Source organism: Plecotus auritus, assembly GCF_963455305.1.
Source record: "Plecotus auritus genome assembly, chromosome: 2".
NCBI lineage: Eukaryota > Metazoa > Chordata > Mammalia > Chiroptera > Vespertilionidae > Plecotus > Plecotus auritus.
In genome coordinates, this window is record NC_137771.1 from 82,058,675 (window position 1) to 82,077,106 (window position 18,432).

At 43.8% G+C, this 18,432-nt stretch overlaps 1 protein-coding gene across 1 annotated transcript in view; it reads left to right on the top strand.

Annotated features, from left to right (window-relative positions):
- The first annotated feature begins 689 nt into the window (after positions 1 to 689).
- Positions 690 to 18,432, top strand: part of NUP153 (nucleoporin 153) — a 79,268-nt gene continuing 61,525 nt past the window's right edge. The window contains exon 1 of the mRNA XM_080658281.1: positions 690 to 1,340. Within this exon, the coding sequence (XP_080514407.1) occupies positions 1,230 to 1,340 (111 nt within the window). The 5' untranslated portion in view covers positions 690 to 1,229. The remainder of the gene's footprint in view (positions 1,341 to 18,432) is intronic.

Sequence of the window (18,432 nt, forward strand, 5' to 3'; positions counted from 1 at the left end):
GTAGGGAATAGGGGAGAGATAAAGAAGAAGAAGGAGGAGGAGAAAGAGAGGGGAAGAGAGAGAGAGAGAGAGAGAGAGAGAGAGAGAGAGAGAGAGAGAAATGGAGAGAAAGACAGAGAGAACATTAACATAGATTGGTTGCCTCCCCCACACCCCCACCGGGCACGTATGGAACCTGAAACCCAGTTACGTGCCCCAGACTAGGAATCAAACCCGCTACCCTTTGGTGCGGGGGACGGCGCTCTAACTACTGAGCACCACCGTCCAGGCCCCCTTGTAAATTTAGTGGAATATTAATGAAACTGTATGTATTTCCTAATTCTGGTTTAAGCTTAAATATCATATTGTTTTTCAACCAGTTTTTATTAGATTTTATTAGTTGCTGTCTGATTTTACTAAGTGCTTACTTCTTTCTGCCCGCTTTACCAATGGGGAGAAGCAGAGTGGGAAAGTCCCAGTTCACAGCTAAGAGTAGTAAAAGGATTGAAGCTACTGGCTTTGTGCTTCCGCAGTGCTCCGCAGGTCTCCTTCCGCATCTTCCCCCACCCCCTCAGAAGTCGGTTTTCCCGCTAAACTACGTTTCCCAGCGTGCCGCGCGCCAGAGAGCGCGGGCTTGACCAGCCCTTCCTTCTTTCTCGCCAATCATCCAGTCGCAGCGTGATGATGCAAATGCGTCGGGCGCTGACGATGACGGTGTCCTGGCTCGCGACCGCGGCGGCGTGGTTAGCAGCAGCTAAATAGGCGCAACAACGGCGGCGACTGCAGGGACGGCGACGCCGGGGCGGGCGCTGTGCGCAAAGGGGAGTGGTAGGCGGGCGGCGCCGGAGGCTTCAACTGCGGCAGCCACGGCTAGGGCGGCGGAAGAAGAATCCCCATCAGCCGGCGGTCGAGTTAGGCCTAAGGGGCGCGTAGAGCCGCTCGCCCTGTCCTCTGCGGGGGATCTCCATAGAGACCGTGACACATACAGAGGAGGGGGCCTGCGAGTGTCTACCGGACCGGAGCCAGCTAATCGGCCTCTGTCGCCGCCGCCGCCTTCCCTGCTGCCCGCGCTCATTTTCTCTCCACTCTGCTCGCCGCCTCCCGTTTCCTGGTGTGCCTGTACCCTCCAGTGTGGGCCGCGGGGACGGACTTGTGGGCTGGGGGTGGGCGGGGGGAGGCTCTAAGGCGGCCGCCTCTGCCTCTCCCGCCCCCTTACCCGCCCCGGAGCGGGAAGCTGCGGAGGCTCCGCCATGGCCTCAGAAACCGGAGGAATAGGAGGGGGCGGTGGCGGCAAGATCCGGACGCGGCGTTGCCACCAGGGGCCAATTAAGCCTTACCAGCAGGGGCGACCAAAGCACCAGGTACGGGACTCCGACTCCCTAGTGGTTTTGCGGGGCGGAAACTTGGCTGGAGGGAACAGGCGGCGAGGGGCCCTGGCGCCCCACGTGGGGAGGACCGGAGGGCCCGAGGAAAGGCCCGGGCGAGGCAGCGGCAGCTCAGGCCGCTGGGGTAGCGACGGGAAGTGGGCTGAGACAGGCCGATCCTTGCCGCACACACGTGTGGTTAGGGCAGCCTCTTCCCAACCCTTTGGGGCAGGGGCTTCCCCAGCCGGCGCATGGCGGGAACAGAAATTCTAGGCCTACGGTGCGCGCTTCTTTCGGTTTTGGCGGGGATGGGAGTTTGAGGGTATTACTCACGTCCTCTCGAGGGAGAAAGGAAGAAGATGTGGCTGGAGGCCCCTACGCGAGTTGTTTTCTACTCTCCTGCGTTTCAATGTTTGTGGGGAGGGAGCTGCCCCGAGGAAATTTGTCCCCGGGGAGCTGGGGATTGGCGGGGGCGCCGTTACTCAGAAAGTGGACTAACCTAGACTCAACCTAGTCATGAGTTCTTTCTCTCCCCTGCCCATGTACCCTCCCCAATCTAAGAGCATTGGTTTAGATTTTTTTTTTTCTTAACCAGGTTACAGTTACCTTGGCACTGGGGCATTTTGAAAGTCCCTCTCTACCCTTAACGTCTTTTATCTGCTACGAGATTCTTCCCTCCTCCTATCCGTCCCCGACCCCATCTGTCCCCCACCGCCTATTATTTTGGAGGTTAGAATTGGCCATTATGCGTAGTTGCCAGGATGCCACTTCTGATCTCATGCGCAAAATATTTTAATATTACAGGGTGTATTCCAGAACTTTTGACACTCAGGAATGTTAGTGGTGTTATATTATTTAACCACCTTGTGTGCTCTGGGGTGTTTGAAATTATGAAAAGGAATTTAACCTAATTGTAAATGAGATATTTGATTCTGAGAAAATTCCATTTTTAAATGTTACTTGTTTGTTATGGGGATTGAGTAGGAAAATGCTAACTTATTTTAATAAAAGTCATTTATAAAACTCAGTGATACTAAGGTGGGAAGTGTGTGTTTTAAACTTGCTGAAAAGCAAAAATATATCAGAAGAGTCTGATAACTTGTTGAATACTCTTAAAGGTAGACTTCCTAGATTGCTTTATGCTGGGTGATGATGAATATTGAACACTTTAATGTTTGCTGGTGGTGTTAAATTGTATCATTAAAAAACAATTTTAAAAGTAAAGGCTTGAAGGAAATTTTTAATAGCAAAAATTGTGGTTTATAATATTTGGTAGCTTTCTACTAATGGTTAGAAAGAAGTCTAGGCATTAGTATTATTCCCACCAGTTTTTCCCCAGATATATAAAGAGAGTGCTTGGTATTCAGATTTCTTTGTGAGAACAGGGGTACATGCAGGCAGATTTAAGATTAGAATTCAGGTCACAAGCCTGGCCATTTAACCTAATCCTTTTGTAGAATGGAAGTTAGACACATGCTTTCTGTTTCTCCTGAAGAATAAATGTCTCTGAGTACTTTCTTAGATCTCCTTAAAAGAAAGTTAGTACATAAAAAATGAAATGTTTTAAATACAGATCATTGTCTGCACAAAGTTAAAAAAGGAGCTAATATATTCCAGATGGCAGAAGTTATAATCATAGCTTATTTTTATATGTACATAGATTAAAATCTAAATTTGGATAAATGATGCCTTAACAGCATAACACCTATCATCCAATCTGTCTTAGAGCTGATATAATTTTAGGTTGTGTAGTTTGTTTTAGAGCTTGATTACTTATCATTTCCCAATCTAAAGTACTTTTAGCTTCTTGCCTCAGCCATTTAATTGAAAAAGAAAATACATTTTTAGCTTTTGAATTGGTATTAAAGATGTTTGGGGATTTGTTGATCAACATTGTAGGTGTTACTTAATATTGTCCGAAACTACCCAAAAAAAAGTATCCAGGAATATCCAGAATAATAAAATAAGGTGTTTACTCCTTACTGGAACTTTTGTGGACTTGCTGTCTACTATCCTAGGCTGTCACCTCTGTGCTTTGCAGCAGCTGCTGAGTCATCATGAGCACCAAGCAACTTCATGACATGGCATGTTTTATACTAATGTTATTTGATTAAGTGTCCAAGGGTTTCTGAGCAAAAATGACATTTTTGGTTACGCAGTAGAGGGTTGGAATAAGAATGAGAGCTCTGGCATTGCTAGTTAATGGATGTTTGCCATTGCCTGTCAGGCCAACTGGCTTGTGCAGTCACGCAGTACCTGGAACTTTTGCATGTGTTTAACTGACTTGTAGTTTCCTGTTTTAACTTTTCTGGGTTAACTCTGCTGAAATATACGTAAAGTTTGCATTTTTACTTTTAACTTCTGCTCTTTAAAATGCCATCTTGCTTGAAGTTGTGGAGACAGAAATCTATTGTCTTACTCAACTAAATTAAGTGTAGTAAGAATTGTAGAGTCATAAATGAAGAACATCCCTCGAATAATGTAAGTTGATAATTTTCACTCGCCTTCGCGGCCTACTCCCTAATTCTTAGCCCATATGCATTTAGGAAATGGTGTCATTTTTCTAGTTTGGAGTGAACAGGTCACTAAAGAGGATGTGGTTAGTTCTTATCACCTGTTAAGTCTCCTTTCCAATTTCCTTTTTATGCAGATTGTCAGGTCCAGAAAGTGAGCTCTGGAAGGTCAAGCTGCTTTTCTTAATAACCACCACAAAACTCTTGAGCCCATTGGCAAACCAGAACCTTGCCTCTGGAAGAATCTACTACCACCTCCTGGTGAGAGGGAACTACTTATTTTTGCCCTTTTGGGGGGTGTGCTTCAGAGGTTTTGTCTTCTGGTTTGTAGCTAAGGGAATCAATCCACTTATTTAATTTATATTTTTAAATATATTTTATTGGTTTTTTACAGAGAGAAAGGGAGAGGGAAATAGAGTTAGAAACATCGATGAGAGAGAAACATCGATCAGCCGCTCCCTGCACACACCCTACTGGGGATGTGCCCGCAACCAAGGTATATGCCCTTGACTGGAATCGAACCTGGGACCCTTCGGTTTGCAGGCCGACTCTATCCACTGAGCCAAACCAGTTAGGGCCAATCCACTTATTTTATCTTCCTACTAGAGGCCCAGTGCATGAAATTCATGCACTGGTAGGATCTTAATGGCTGCTGGCCAGGTACTTACTCCCTCCCTTCCCCCGACCGGACCCACCCCCTGGTCGAACACCCTGATGAACTCCAATTTTGCGTACTACACTTTTATTATATAGGAGGATATGTAGTGTTTGTATAACACGTCACTTTGTGCATTTAGCTATTTCAGAAAGGGGGAGGAAACCCCTTTAAGTAGCTTTGATCAGGAGTCTGGGTAAACTTTCTGTAAAGAACTAGATAGTATTTTAGGTTTGTTGCTGCAAGTTCTTTGTTTTGTTTTTTTATAACCCTTTAAAAATGTAAATACCATTCTTAGCCTGGGGACTGTATAAAAACAGACTAAGAGCTGAATTTGGCCTACAGACCATAGTTTGCCTAACCCGGCTTTATATGATAACTAGAGGCCTGGTGCATGAAATTCGTGTATGGGGCAGGGGATCCCCTCAGCCCAGCCTGCACCCTCTCCAATCTGGGATCCCTCTCACAATCTGGGACGGCTGGCTTCTAACTGCTCACCTGCCTGCCTGCCTCATTGCCCCTAACTGCCCCCCCTGCTGGCCTGGTTGCCCCCAACTGCTGGCCTGGTCGCCCCCAACTGTCCCCCACACCAGCCTGGTCGCTCCTAACTGCCCCCCTCTGCCAGCCTGGTCGCCCCTAACTGCTCCCCTCTGCTGGCCTGGTTGCTCCCAACTGTCCCCCTCTGCTGGCCTGGTTGCCCCTAACTGCCGCCCCCCCCCCCCAGCCTGGTCGCCCCTAACTGCTCCCCCGCCTCCCCGCTGGCCTGGTCTCCCCCAACTGCCCCCCTCCGCTGGTCTGGTTGCCCCCAACTGCCCCCCCCCCCCCCCGCTGGCCTGGTTGCCCCCAACTGCCCCCTCCTTGCCAGTCTGGTCACCCCCAACTGCCCCCCTGTTGGCCTGGTCGCCCCCAAATGCCCCCCCAGGCAGCCTGCTCTTCAGTCGTTTGGTTGTTCCTCACTAACCCCCCTGCCGGCCAGGTCGCCCCCACAGCCTGTTGTTCGGTCGTCCGTCTGGTTGTTTCAGTCGTGACACCTCCTGGTTTTTTATATATTAGGATGTGTTTGTTGGTTTGTTTTGGTACCTTCCACATGATACTTTGTTCCAAATAAGTATGTCCTGCTTGGTATCTGTAGGCTAAAGCATGTTCTTAGTTTTGAAAAGGAGGGATATTTATTTATTTATTTATTTATTTATTACTTTTTAAAATTCTCACCTGAGGATATTTTCCCATTGACTTTTAGAGAGAGTGGAAGAGAGAGGGAAGACAGAGAAATAATGATGTGAGAGAAATAATAGATTGGTTGCCTCCTGTATGAATGCAGACCGGGGCCCTGGCAGAGGAGGAGCCTACAACCAAGGTACATGCCTTTGAGCGGAATCAAACCCGGGACCCTTTGGTCTGCAGGCTGACGCTCTATCCACTGAGCCAAACTGGTTAGGGTGAAAAGGAGGGATATTTAGAGGTTGAATACCTAACTCATTCCTGAAGTCACTAAGTAATTTTGATTTTTATTTTATCTTTATTTTCTTTATCCTAGATATTTAATTCTATTCAGGGAAATAATAGAAATGGAAGTAGTTGATCAGGGAAAAGTGCTATAATGGAGTCAGAGCATTTGGTTGGGTCCATGTTCTGTCAGGACTTGGAATAAACTTGTACATAAATACAAGTTATTTAAGTTCTTTGTGCTTAATTTACTCATCTATAAAGTGGAAATTGTTGTGAGGGTTAAATGAGATAAGTAAAGCTCTTTGACCAGAGCTTGGCATATAAAGTAAGGACTCATTTGAAATTGTTGTGATTAAATAGAACCTTTTGGTTTATTTTATTTTATTTTAAAAAATATATCTTTATTGATTTCAGAGAGGAAGGGAGAGGGAAAGAGATAGAAACATCATCGATGAGAGAAAATCATTGATTGGCTGCCTCCTGCACACCCCTTACTGGGGATTGAGCCCGCAACCCAGGCCTGTGCCCTTGACCAGAATTGAACCTAGGACACTTCAGTCCGCAGGCCAACGCTCTATCCACTGAGCCAAACTGGCTAGGGCTATTTTATTTATTTTTATGTTAATCCTTACCCAAGGATATATTTTCCATTGCTTTTTGGAGAGAGTGGAAAGGAGGAAGTGGGGAGGGAGGAGAGAGAAAGATCCCTGTGAGAGAGAGTTGCCTCCCGAACTCACCCCAACTGACCACGGAGGCCTGAATTGAACCCAGGTACTTGCCCTTAACTGGGAATGGAATCCTCCACCTTTCCAGGCAAGGGCCGATGCTCTAACCACTGAGTACACTAGCCAGGGCAGAACTTTTTGATTTAAATGTTTTAATTGTTTCTGAATTTTGCTGCCTATTTGTAAAGGTTTTTTTTTTTTCTTTATGTGCTCAAGCTCAATCTTTTATAGGCTCATATTGGATTTAAGGACTGGTTTGTTGAGTGATGAGGCCAAACCATAAACTATTAATACTCTCTTAAGTACTTTTAAAGTGTTTTTCTTATAGAAATGCCAGTCATGCCCTAACCCGTTTGGCTCAGTGGATAGAGCGTCAGCCTGCGGACTGAAGGGTCCCAGGTTCCATTCCGGTCAAGGGCATGTACCTTGGTTGTGGGCACATCCCCAATAGGGTGTGTGCAGGAGGCAGCTGATTGGTGTTTCTCTCTCATTGATGTTTCTAACTGTATCCCTCTCCCTTCCTCTCTGTAAAAAAATCAATAAAACGTATTTAAAAAAAAAAAAGAAATGCCAGTCATTTAAGTGTATAGGAAAATAAATTCAGTTATTAAATTGTTTCAAGCAGTTGTGATGAGAGGCTCTTATGTGTGATATTGTATTGGTTTACTTACTAATTTTTCTAATAAGATAAATGACCATAAAGCCCACATGTTGTCTCCATTTTCTGGAAAGTCTCCTGAGGAGGCAGTTATCTATTAGTTTGAAGTAAAATGAACACTGTGATCTGATTTGGCTCAGTGGATAGAGCGTCACTAATTAAAACATTTTCATTAGATACAGCATATTGGAAAGATGTAATGATCATGGTTGTAATATATTTTTAAAAGATTCTTCTGTTTTGGGAAGCACATATACAATTAAAGTTTGCCACCAAATACAATTTACTGTGTTTACTGTCAGAAACAGGATAGTACAAAACCTTTTCTGTCTATAGATATTTCAGTTTGTTAGATTTTAGTTATCTTTTTCATTGTGTGAACTGAGAAATAAAATCTTATAGACTGTGTAAGAAAAGTGGCAATATCTTATAGGCAACTGTGAGTGAATTAAACTAAACTGCATTAGCTTTTTATTGGGTCTCCTATATTGCTGGCTTGAAGGTCCTTTTAGGGACACCTTTTCTTATCATTGTTTGATTACTGTTAATTTTCAATACCACCTCTATAATATGGATAACTAAAAATAAGAGTAAGCCAGGTCATGTTTCTTGTTACTGCAATAGTGACAGAGTTTCGAAGGAATTGGAAATGTGTGGCCAATTGTAGTTTTTAATTTTTTAGCCAGAATAATTTTTATGCTCATGTTTTTTTGACTTGATCTCTTGGAAGTTTAGAAGAGAAATGAAAAGTTTGGATTTCAAGTGGCTAGAAAGATTTGGACTAGTTTACAACAATTAATAGTTTAGATTTGTAGGTTAAATTCACATCATTATAACTGCATTAGAATTTGAATACTTGATTACTTTAGAATGGCATCTATGTTTTTGTTATTTAGTGTTTTTATAATTAGTGTCATGTGAAGTCTTGGCTTGTTATCTCTTGTTCTTCACTTGGGCTTGGACAGAGCAAGGGGGAACACTGATTGGACATATTATCTATGTATCTATATATCTATATCTATATATCTATATATCTATATATCTAAAAGCCTAAGCGACCGTCTGACTGTTCTACCGGTAGCTATGCCACATAATGACCACCAGGGGGCAGACTCTCAATGCACAGGCATTGAAATATGGAACATATTGATGAATCTCAGAGAGGAGGGGAATGGGGGGAGGGCAGGAAGAGATTAACCGAAGATCTTATATGCATACTAGAGGCCCGGTGCATGGATTTGTGTACTGGTGGGGACCCTCGGCCTGGCCTGCGGGGATTGGGCCGAAACCGGCAGTCCGACATCCCCCAAGGGGTCCTGTATTGCGAGAGGGCGCAGGCCAGGCCGAGGGACTGCACCAGGCCTTGAGTATATATATAAAAGCCTAAGCGACTGTCCGACCAGTAGCTGTGATGTGCACTGACCACCAGGGGGCAGACGCTCAACACAGGAGCTGCTGAGCTGCGGTGGCTTGGCAGCTGTGGTTCTCGGGTGACGCACCCGGAACCAGAGAGAGGAGGGAGCCCAATTGTTAGCTCTTGTTCCATGTTTCCATCACCCGACAACTGCCCTCTCGCAATCCAGGACCCTTGGGGGATGTTGGAGAGCTGGTTTCGGCTCGATCCCTGCAGGCCAGGCTGAGGAAACCCACCTGTGCACGAATCTGTGCACCGGGCCTCTAGTATGAAATAAGACTTTTAAAAAGTTTGGAAAAGAGAGCCTGGTGGCATGGGAGTTCAGTGGGTAAGGAGAATGTACACTGAAACCTGGAAGAGTACTAATCAGTTACAGGCCTTAACAAAATAAAGGTACCTGAAAGAGCAGACAGAAATCAGAACAGTTGTATATTCTGGTGGAATGGAGCTCTAGAACCTGAAAACTGAAGATAGATTGTATTTGATATTTACAGTTAGAGATCCAGAGAAGTTATTTGAGAAAGAATATTCTATAATCTGGATACTACTATTTATTAGAGGATAATGTGAAGAAAAGAGTTGAAAAAAAAAATCTTTTTCATTACAAATGAGTTCTGAGTTAGGATTGTAGAAGAGGAAGAGCCTTGCCCCTTCTCACCCTTCTTTCATTAATCCTTGAACTCAAGTTAAATGTAATTTGAAAAGCTAATATATTCACAGTCCTTATACACTGAATATATTTAAGATGTGTGTAGTATTGAATTGAATTTATTTCTGATCCCAAAATGAGTGCTTTTTATAAATCTCAGTGGCATTTTTAATGTGTTGTGCCACATGCAGAACCCTTAGTTCTTGGAAAGAAAACACCCAATTGGTTTAACCAGCCCGAGTTTAAACATTCACTCCTTAATCCTTGAATTCAACTTCATTAGTTATGATTAGCTAGTGTAGACTTTGCTTTAGAATTACAAGGAGTGTTTTTAAGATTTTAATGCACTATTTATTTTGTTGGTTTTTCTAAGACCTTCATTAATTTTGCTTTCTTTAGTTACTTTTCTGCTTCTCTTTTATTTATTTGGCTTTGTGTTATCTGTCATTCCAGAGGATGGTTCAATTTTCCTGTGCTCTTGGATAACTTCACTTTTTTTTTTTTTTTGAGGAAGGGTTATTGTAGCAATAAAAATAATATTTGCTTAAGGTGAAACTATTACACCAAGCAAATGTATTATTTATTTTTAAATTCTATAATTACTGATGTCCTTTTTAGAATAGAAATGCATTGTTTAGAAACTTGTCATGGAATATTCATATGTGGGAATAAGAGGGTGGTTGAGTAGTGCAGTTGTAGATAAATTAAAACAATGTACCAACTGATCTGTGCCTTGTACATACCTGGTGCCTGCCCTCCCAGAACTGGTGCTCTAGTGGAGGTGATGGACAGACTAATTGCCATCCTGTTTGACAGATTGCCATCGTGTAGAAAGTACAGGGCACTGTTGGCACATGTAAGGGAGTGACTGTCCCAGACTTGGAGGAAACGTACATCAGATTATAACTGTGTGTTTATCGCTGAAGCCTCTGAAAGTAGGGAGGAAGCTAATCTGGTAAAGCAGGATTGAGTATTCAGGCCTTAGTAGACTTTTACTCTATTTTTCCTTCAAGTTTTTGTTTGTTTGTTTTAAATATCATGAAGCATTTTTTGTTCAGGTTCTCATAGGAAACTCATTTACCCCATTAAAGACTTGATGAATCTTGTCTCAAGAACTCCTGAAAAGAGAGACTTTTTTTGGTAATAGAGTCAAAGGAACCTTCAATAAGAAAACTATTTTTCCCCTCTTCTAACTCCCTTCACTCTTTCTCAGTTTTCCATTAGTGGCTGAAGTCTATCTTCAGTACTTCAAAACTCTTTAAAAAATTGCCAGTCAGGGAAGTAGTTCTCCAAATTTAGTTCATAGACAGGGTCCCTTACCTCTTTATACTCTCCTGCCCAGTTCTGTGTGTAACGAGATTTCTTTTTCTTAGCAGCTTTAAAATTCTAGTATCTGGTAGTTGGTTATTTACTGTAAGTATAAAGTCTTTAACACTGAAAAACAATAGTTTCAGAGGTACGACCTTTACGTCTACATTTGGTTTGATTTTCAGATTAGATATTCATAAAAATTGGTGTAATGTAATTTAATAGATAATGAGATAATCATGGAAATAGGATGATCTTTTATGTAAAACTTTGTTGTATAAATCTTTTTCTCAGGGTTATGTTTACTATGGCCTTAATTGGGATAATAGTCATTGAGTTTTTAGAGGATTTTAGTACAGTGGTTCTCAAACTTTAATTGGCATAAGATTCACCTCACATGCTCAGGTAACACCAAAGCTGCTGGTCTGAAGACTTCTATTTGAGGACCACTGTGTTAGTCTTTTTATAGTGACTAGATATAAGCTACAGAACATGGATTCTCTCTCTTTGACACACACACACACACACACACACACACACACACACACACGATTAAAGGGGTATTTTGAAGAATAGTTATTTAAAGTTTATTAGATTTTGCATTAATTAAAAAGGTTACTAAAAGCTTGGTCAACATGTACCAAGGACACTCCTATATTTGAGTCTTTGCACTTTTTGTTCCCTCAGATTATAATACTTCTCCACTAGAAATTTGCATGTCTCATTCCTCACTTTTTTTCGGTCTTTCCTTAAATAAAATACCTATACCATTTTGCTTCCCTGCCTTATTTTTCTCCATAGCACCAAATCATCATATTATGTTACATCTATTTACTAGTTTGTTCATTTGTCTCCCTAACTTAGAATATAAGTTCTCAGAAGGCAGGAATTTGTTCCTTGCTGTCTCCTCAGTGTTCTGTGGCAGACATAGTATGCAACCAGTAAGTATTGATTGAATGAATTGAATGAAGAAAAGTAGTGTCTGCCTTTATGGCTGTGAGTTAGATAAAGATTCTAAACTATTCACCAAAATAAAGCCTCTTTTCTGGCCTATTTGTGTACTTTTTGCAGAGATAAAAATTGGATGTAACTTTTGGGTATAATAGTACTTTTCCAAGTTTGGCACATGTGTTCATTGCTGATAAAGAAGATGAATCTAACTGACAACATAGACTGACTTTTTAGTTTTCATGTTAATTAGACCAAAAAAATTTTAGCAAGTAGGATAGGAACCCACGAAGAAACAGTTCACTCTGGATGGTGCAAGTGGAGTATCTTTAAGAAAGTCTACTTAGAGATATGCTGGTGGTTTAAAGGAATAAATACAGGATAGCAGAAGTCACAGAAACTAACAGTAGCAGAAGCTGCTACAATCCCTAGTACTGGAAGGATAAAGGGAAGAAATAGTGTAATGAGTAGAGAAGGAGCCACCTTGCTGGAACTGTAGTTTTGGAGAGGGAGCACTTAAGCAGAGAGGGAGCACAGGAAGAAAGACTTCTCTTCTCTCCTCCTCTAATATCTGGTATCCTCTACTATTTCTTGTAGGCCAGTTCTTCCAAAAGCCAGTTTTGTGGGACAGCCTATCAAGAATGGAGTGAGGGAAGGGCAAGTGAAGACCAGCACAGCATCAAGTCTGTGAATTGATTTTATTGTGTAGGAAAAGCTAAATTTATTAAGAGAAATGAGTAGATAGAAAATTCTATATAATAAAAGCCTAATATGCTAAGTGTCTGACCGTTCATTTGACTGGTCGCTATGATGCGCACTGACAACCAGGGGGCAGATGCTCCTACTAGTAGGTTAGCTTGCAGCTGGGGTTTGGCCGATCTGGTGGACATGCCCTGGAGCCCTCCCGCAGTTCCTCCCTGGCCCCGATCGTGCACCGGTAGGGTCCCTCGGCCTGGCCTGTTCACCCCTTGCAATCCGGAACCCCTCAGGGGATGTCGGAGAGCCGGTTTTGGCTTGATTCCTGCAGGCCAGGCTGAGGGACCCCACAGGAGCACAAATCTGAGTACCGGGATCTAGTCTATAATAATAAAAGGGTAATATGCTAATTAGACCAGATGTTTTCCAACGTCATTCCAGACATCCTTTCTGAAGAAGCCAGGGCCAGAAGGAAGCCAGCCCGGGTCCCGGGTGCCTGTGGGCGGTCTGAGGAGGAAGCCTGGGTCCCGGGTGCCGGAGGGAAGCCAGTGCCAGCAGCTGGGGAAGGAAGGCCTACTTTTGCATGAATTTTCATGCATCGAGCCTCTAGTCATTAAATAATAGTGCAGGTGAAAAATCATGGCTAGTCTGGGAAACAGTGGGGAAATAGTAGTACAGACAGTCCTCAGGTTATGACTTGACGTACATCGTTTCGTGGTTACGTCGCCATCTCCCATTTATTTATTAAAAGAAAAGTTCCATCATCTCGATGTATGTACATATATGCTTTTTTTTTATTATTTATTTACCACAAGAAAGGTCAGGAATTGTCATCTTTTAAATTTTTTTTACTGTTTCACTTCATTACTGCTGTGTATGTGCTCCATGTAAGTGATGTAGGTGCTTACGTAGGTGGGTTCCGACTTACGGCAAAAATTGTGTTACATCGTGCCGTAGGATCTCTGACATAACCTGAGGACCTACTGTATAAGCTGTACTGTATTCTGCAGTCCACTGTATGATTTGTTTTTCTCATTCATTTTAGTATATTTTATTATGAGATACAGGGTGGGGCAAAAGTAGCTTTCAGTTCATGTGGAAAAGAATACAATAATTAATAAATAATAATGTAAGAATAAACTTGAGTACTCAAAACTATATACCTACATTTGCCCCACCCTGTATTTTATTTAACTAGAGGCCCGGTGCACGAAATTCGTGCACGGGGCGGGGTGTCCCTTAGCCCAGCTGCACCCTCTCCAATCTGGGACCGCTCGAGGAATGTCCGACTGCCCGTCAGTCGGACATCCCTCTCACAATCCAGGCTCCCAACTGCTCGCCTGCCTGCCTTCCTGATTGCCCCTAACTGCTTCTGCCTGCCAGCCTGATCACCCCCTAACCACTTTCCTGCCAGCCTGATTGATGCCTAACTGCTCCCCTGCCAGCCTGTTTTCCCCTAACTGCCCTCCCCTGCAGGCCTGGTCACCCCTAACTGCCCTACCCTGCAGGCCTGGTCACCCCTAACTGCTCTCCCCTGCAGGCCTGGTCCCCCCAACTTCCCTCCTCTGCCGGCTTGGTCACCCCCAACTGCCCTCCCCTGCAGGCCTGGTCCCTCCTAACTGCCCTCCCTTGCTGGCCATCTTGCGGTGGCCATCTTGTGTCCACATGGGGGCAGGATCTTTGACCACATTGGGGCAGCCATCTTGTGTGATGGAGTGATGGTCAATCTGCATATTACTCTTTCATTAGGACAGAGGCCTGGTACATGGGTGGGGGCCAGCTGGTTTGCCCTGAAGGGTATCCCGGATCAGGGTGGGGGTTCCCTTGGGGCGTGGGGCATCCTGGGCGAGGGGCCTGTGGTGGTTTGCAGGCCGGCCACGCCCCCTGGTGACCCAAGCGGAGGCCCTGGTATCTGGGGTTTATTTATCTTCTACAATTGAAACTTTGTAGCCTTAAGCGAGGCCTGGGCTGGCCAGGGCTGCAGAAGCTTGGCTTCCTCCATCGCCGTGGGCAACCCTTAGCCTCCTGCTCTTTCCAGCTCCGTGGCTTCCGCCATTTCTGTTTGGGTTTATGTATCTTCTATCATTGAAACTTTGTAGCCTTGAGTGGAGGCCTAGGCCGGCAAGGGCAGTCGGAAAGCTTGGCTTCCTCCATTGCCGGGGAAACCCAAGCCTCCCTCCTGCTCTCTGTGGCTGTAGCCATCTTGGTTGGGTTTATTTGCATATTTGCTCCTGATGGGCTGATGGGCGTGGCTTATGGGCGTGGCTTGTGGGTGTAGCAGAGTGATGGTTAATTTGCATATTACTCTTTTATTAGATAGGGTTATTTAAAAATATTTTTATTGATTTCAGAGAGGAAGGGAGAGGGGGAGAGAGATAGAAACATCAGTAATGGGAAAAAAATCATTGATTGGCTGCTTCCTGCACGCCCAACACTGGGAATGAAGGCCCACAACCAGGGCATGTGCCCTGACCTGGAATCCAACTCTTGGTTCATAGGGTGACGCTCAACCACTGAGCCATACCAGGCTGGCCCCACCCTGTATTTTAATTGTCTAGTGCTCCACATTATGTTTCCCAGATAACAATCTTAAGACTTAAGTATACATTTTATTAACCTTTAATAGGCAGACTTTCCCCGAAAATGTATTGTAATTGTGTTAAATGTATCTAATTTCCTGCTCTCTTTAAATAGAAGGGTGATTTTCAAATTTTAGCATACATCAAAATCACTTGGGAATGTTGGCTAAAACAGGTGAGCCCTATCTCCTGACTTTTGTAGGGCTGGGATGGAGCCTGAGATGGTGTTGATATTGCTGGTAAAGGGACCATTAGTACTAGAGTATACTGAGCTTACTTTAACTTTTCTTGATTACTTAAGGTCACTTACCATACCAATATATACTGAAGTACAGGCATGTTTTTTTCTTATAATGGTTCCAGGTCAGTTTTATCGTCAGTATTTCTTTTTACTGTCAAGTTCTTCGTGCTCTTACTCACTGTAATTTTCTTGTTCTAAGTTGCTGTGGGCTGAGATAGATAAATTGGTTAGATTTTAATTTAGAAAAGAGAAGGTCTCCAAGCAAAGTTCATTAGCTTTAGTGAATGAGCTTTATTATATCAATTTTGACTGTGTAGTTTTGATTACTGATTGTTTTCCACAACATCTAATGATGCCACAGATAAGATTTTTGGTTAAGTATGATATTAACTTAAGTTCTGTACTTGCCTCAGGTGAGTAGGGATCACAGGAATCTCTAATACTTTTAGTAGCTAAACACCTTAGAGGAAGTCCACAAAAGGCTTATTTTACTAAATTCTTGCTATAGTGCTTTAGTTAATTTACCATTTCATATCAAATATGTGTCTTACATTTTTCAAGTCTTATTTGAATTGTAGTTTGATAGCACTTTCAAGTCATTTGAAATATGTGGGGTAATTAAATATTAAGTACTAGAGGCCCGGAGCACGAAATTTGTGCACGGGGGTGTGTGTCCCTCAGCCCAGCCTGCACCCTCTCCAATCTGGGAACCCTCGAGGGATGTCCGACTGCCCGTTTAAGCCCGATCCCACCGGACATCCCTCTCACAATCCAGGACTGCTGGCTCCCAACTGCTCGCCTGCCTGCCTGCCTTCCTGATTGCCCCTAACCACTTCTGCCTGCCAGACTGATCACCCCCTAACCACTCCCCTGCCAGCCTGATTGATGCCTAACTGCTCCCCTGCCAGCCTGTTTTCCCCTAACTGCCCTCCCCTGCAGGCCTGGTCACCCCCAACTGCTCTCCCCTGCAGGCCTGAGTCCCCCCCAAAGTGCCCTTCCCTGCAGACCCAGTCACCCCCAACTTCCCTCCTCTGCCGGCTGGGTCACCCCTAACTGCCCTCACCTGCAGGCTTGATTGCCCACAACTGCCCTCCCTTGCAGGCCTGGTTCCTCCCAACAGCCCTCCCCTGCTGTCCATCTTGTGGTGGCCATCTGTGTCCACATGGGGGCAGGATCTTTGACCACATTGGGGCAGCCACCTTGTGTGTTGGAGTGATAGTCTGTTTGCATATTAGATAGGATAGAGGCCTGGTGCATGGGTGGGAGCCAGCTGTTTTGCCCTGAAGGGTGTCCTGAATCAGGGTGGGGGTTTTCTTGGGGCGTGGGGCGGCCTGGCCGAGGGTCCTGTGGTGGTTTGCAGGCCGGCCACCCCCCTAGCGACCCAAGTGGAGGCCCTGGTATCTGGGGTTTATTTATCTTCTACAATTGAAACTTTATAGCCTGGAGTGGAGACAAGCCTTCTGCTTGCTCCGTGGAGGCAGCCATTTCTATTGGGACTTATGTATCTTCTATCATTGAAACTTTGTAGCCTTAAGTGAGGCCTGGGCTGGCCAGGATGTGGGGAAAGCTGGGCTTCCTCCATTGCTGTGGGCAACCCTAGCCTCCTGCTCTTTCCAGCTCCATGGCTGCCGCCATTTCTGTTTGGGTTTATGTATCTTCTATCATTGAAACTTTGTAGCCTTGAGTGGAGGCCTAGGCCGGCAAGGGCAGGCGGAAAGGTTGGCTTCCTCCATTGCCGGGGAAACCCAAGCCTCCCTCCTGCTTTCTGTGGCTGTAGCCATCTTGGTTGGGTTTATTTGCATATTCGCTCCTGATTGGCTGGTGGGCATGGCTTGTGGGCGTGGCTTGTGGGTGTAGCAGAGTGATGGTTAATTTGCATATTGCTCTTTTATTAGGATAAGTAATATGTAAAAACAATAATATATGTATGTTTTTTATAAATATTACATTTGGATGTAGGTTTATAATCTGTTTCCAAAGTAATTAATACTATGTAATATTAGCATAGAAAAAGGGAACAGTGCAGTTGTGTTTTTAGTTAGTGAGTTATTCTAGGACTGGTGGCTTCATGTGTTGCTAGAGAGCTTATATTGTAGATCTGTTTAAAATTTCTGTTTGTAGAATACATTAAAAAATAATTACATATTTCCCAGTTGTTCCCTACACTTTTACTTAATAAGGAAAATACGAGTCAAATGGAGTCTTCCATCTTTTCTGTTGACAGGATTTTTCAAGGCCTCTTTGTCTTGGGTTTGCTTTCATGGTTGATTTATGTATTCTGCCTTGACTTTATTGTTTTTTATACCTGCCAGCTCATTTTTTCCCTTGCCTGACTTTTTCTCTGAAATTCTACTAATGCTACTTCATGGAGGCTATTGTTGCCTAAAATTGGTTATCTCACCCCAGTTTGTTTCTGATAGTTTTCCCCCCATCATTAGTGATCAAATTATCAGTATGTTTGTTATATTTTGTAAATTGCAAAGTGCTTTCACATAATTTCATTGGATTGTTATTATAATTCATATCAGGTAATAGCAGGAGGGGGTGTTACTCTTATTTTACTTAGAGTTAATAAAAGTATAGGAAGGTAGTACTCAAACTTCATAGGTCCTGCCAATCCCCACCTATGCTTTTACTCTATCCTAAATATACCATAGTAGTTTTGCTTGTATCTGGGGCAAGTTAATTAACTTCAATGTCCCTTCATCCATAAAGTGGCACTATTAATACCAACTTAAAAAAGTATTGTGAGGATTTAATTGAATAATATGTATAAACTAGAGGCCCGATGCATGAAGATTCGTGCAAGAATGGACCTTCCTTCCCCTGGCTGCTGGCGCCACCTTTCCGCCTTCCCACAATGCCCAGAGGCCCGGAGTGGCTGGGGTGGTGCGGAACGCCTGTGTCGTCGCGGAACACCTGCGACGACGCAAGCGTCCCACCCTGCCCCAGGCCGCTTGGCGCCTGTGTATGCAAATTAACCCACCATCTTTGTTGGGTTAATTTGCATACTCATTCCTGACTGGCTGGTGGGTGTCGTGAAGGTACAGTCATTTTGCATCTTACTCTTTTATTAGTGTAGATTGCTTAGAAGAGTGCCTAGCACATAGCAAAGCTACACTGAATGTTAATACTAATATACATTTTTCCCCCTTTAAAAGTACCATAATAAAATTAATTCTTCAGATTTTCAGGTATAATGAAATTTTATTTGGTATAATGAAATTTTACCATCGAAAAGTATCTTAGATTAT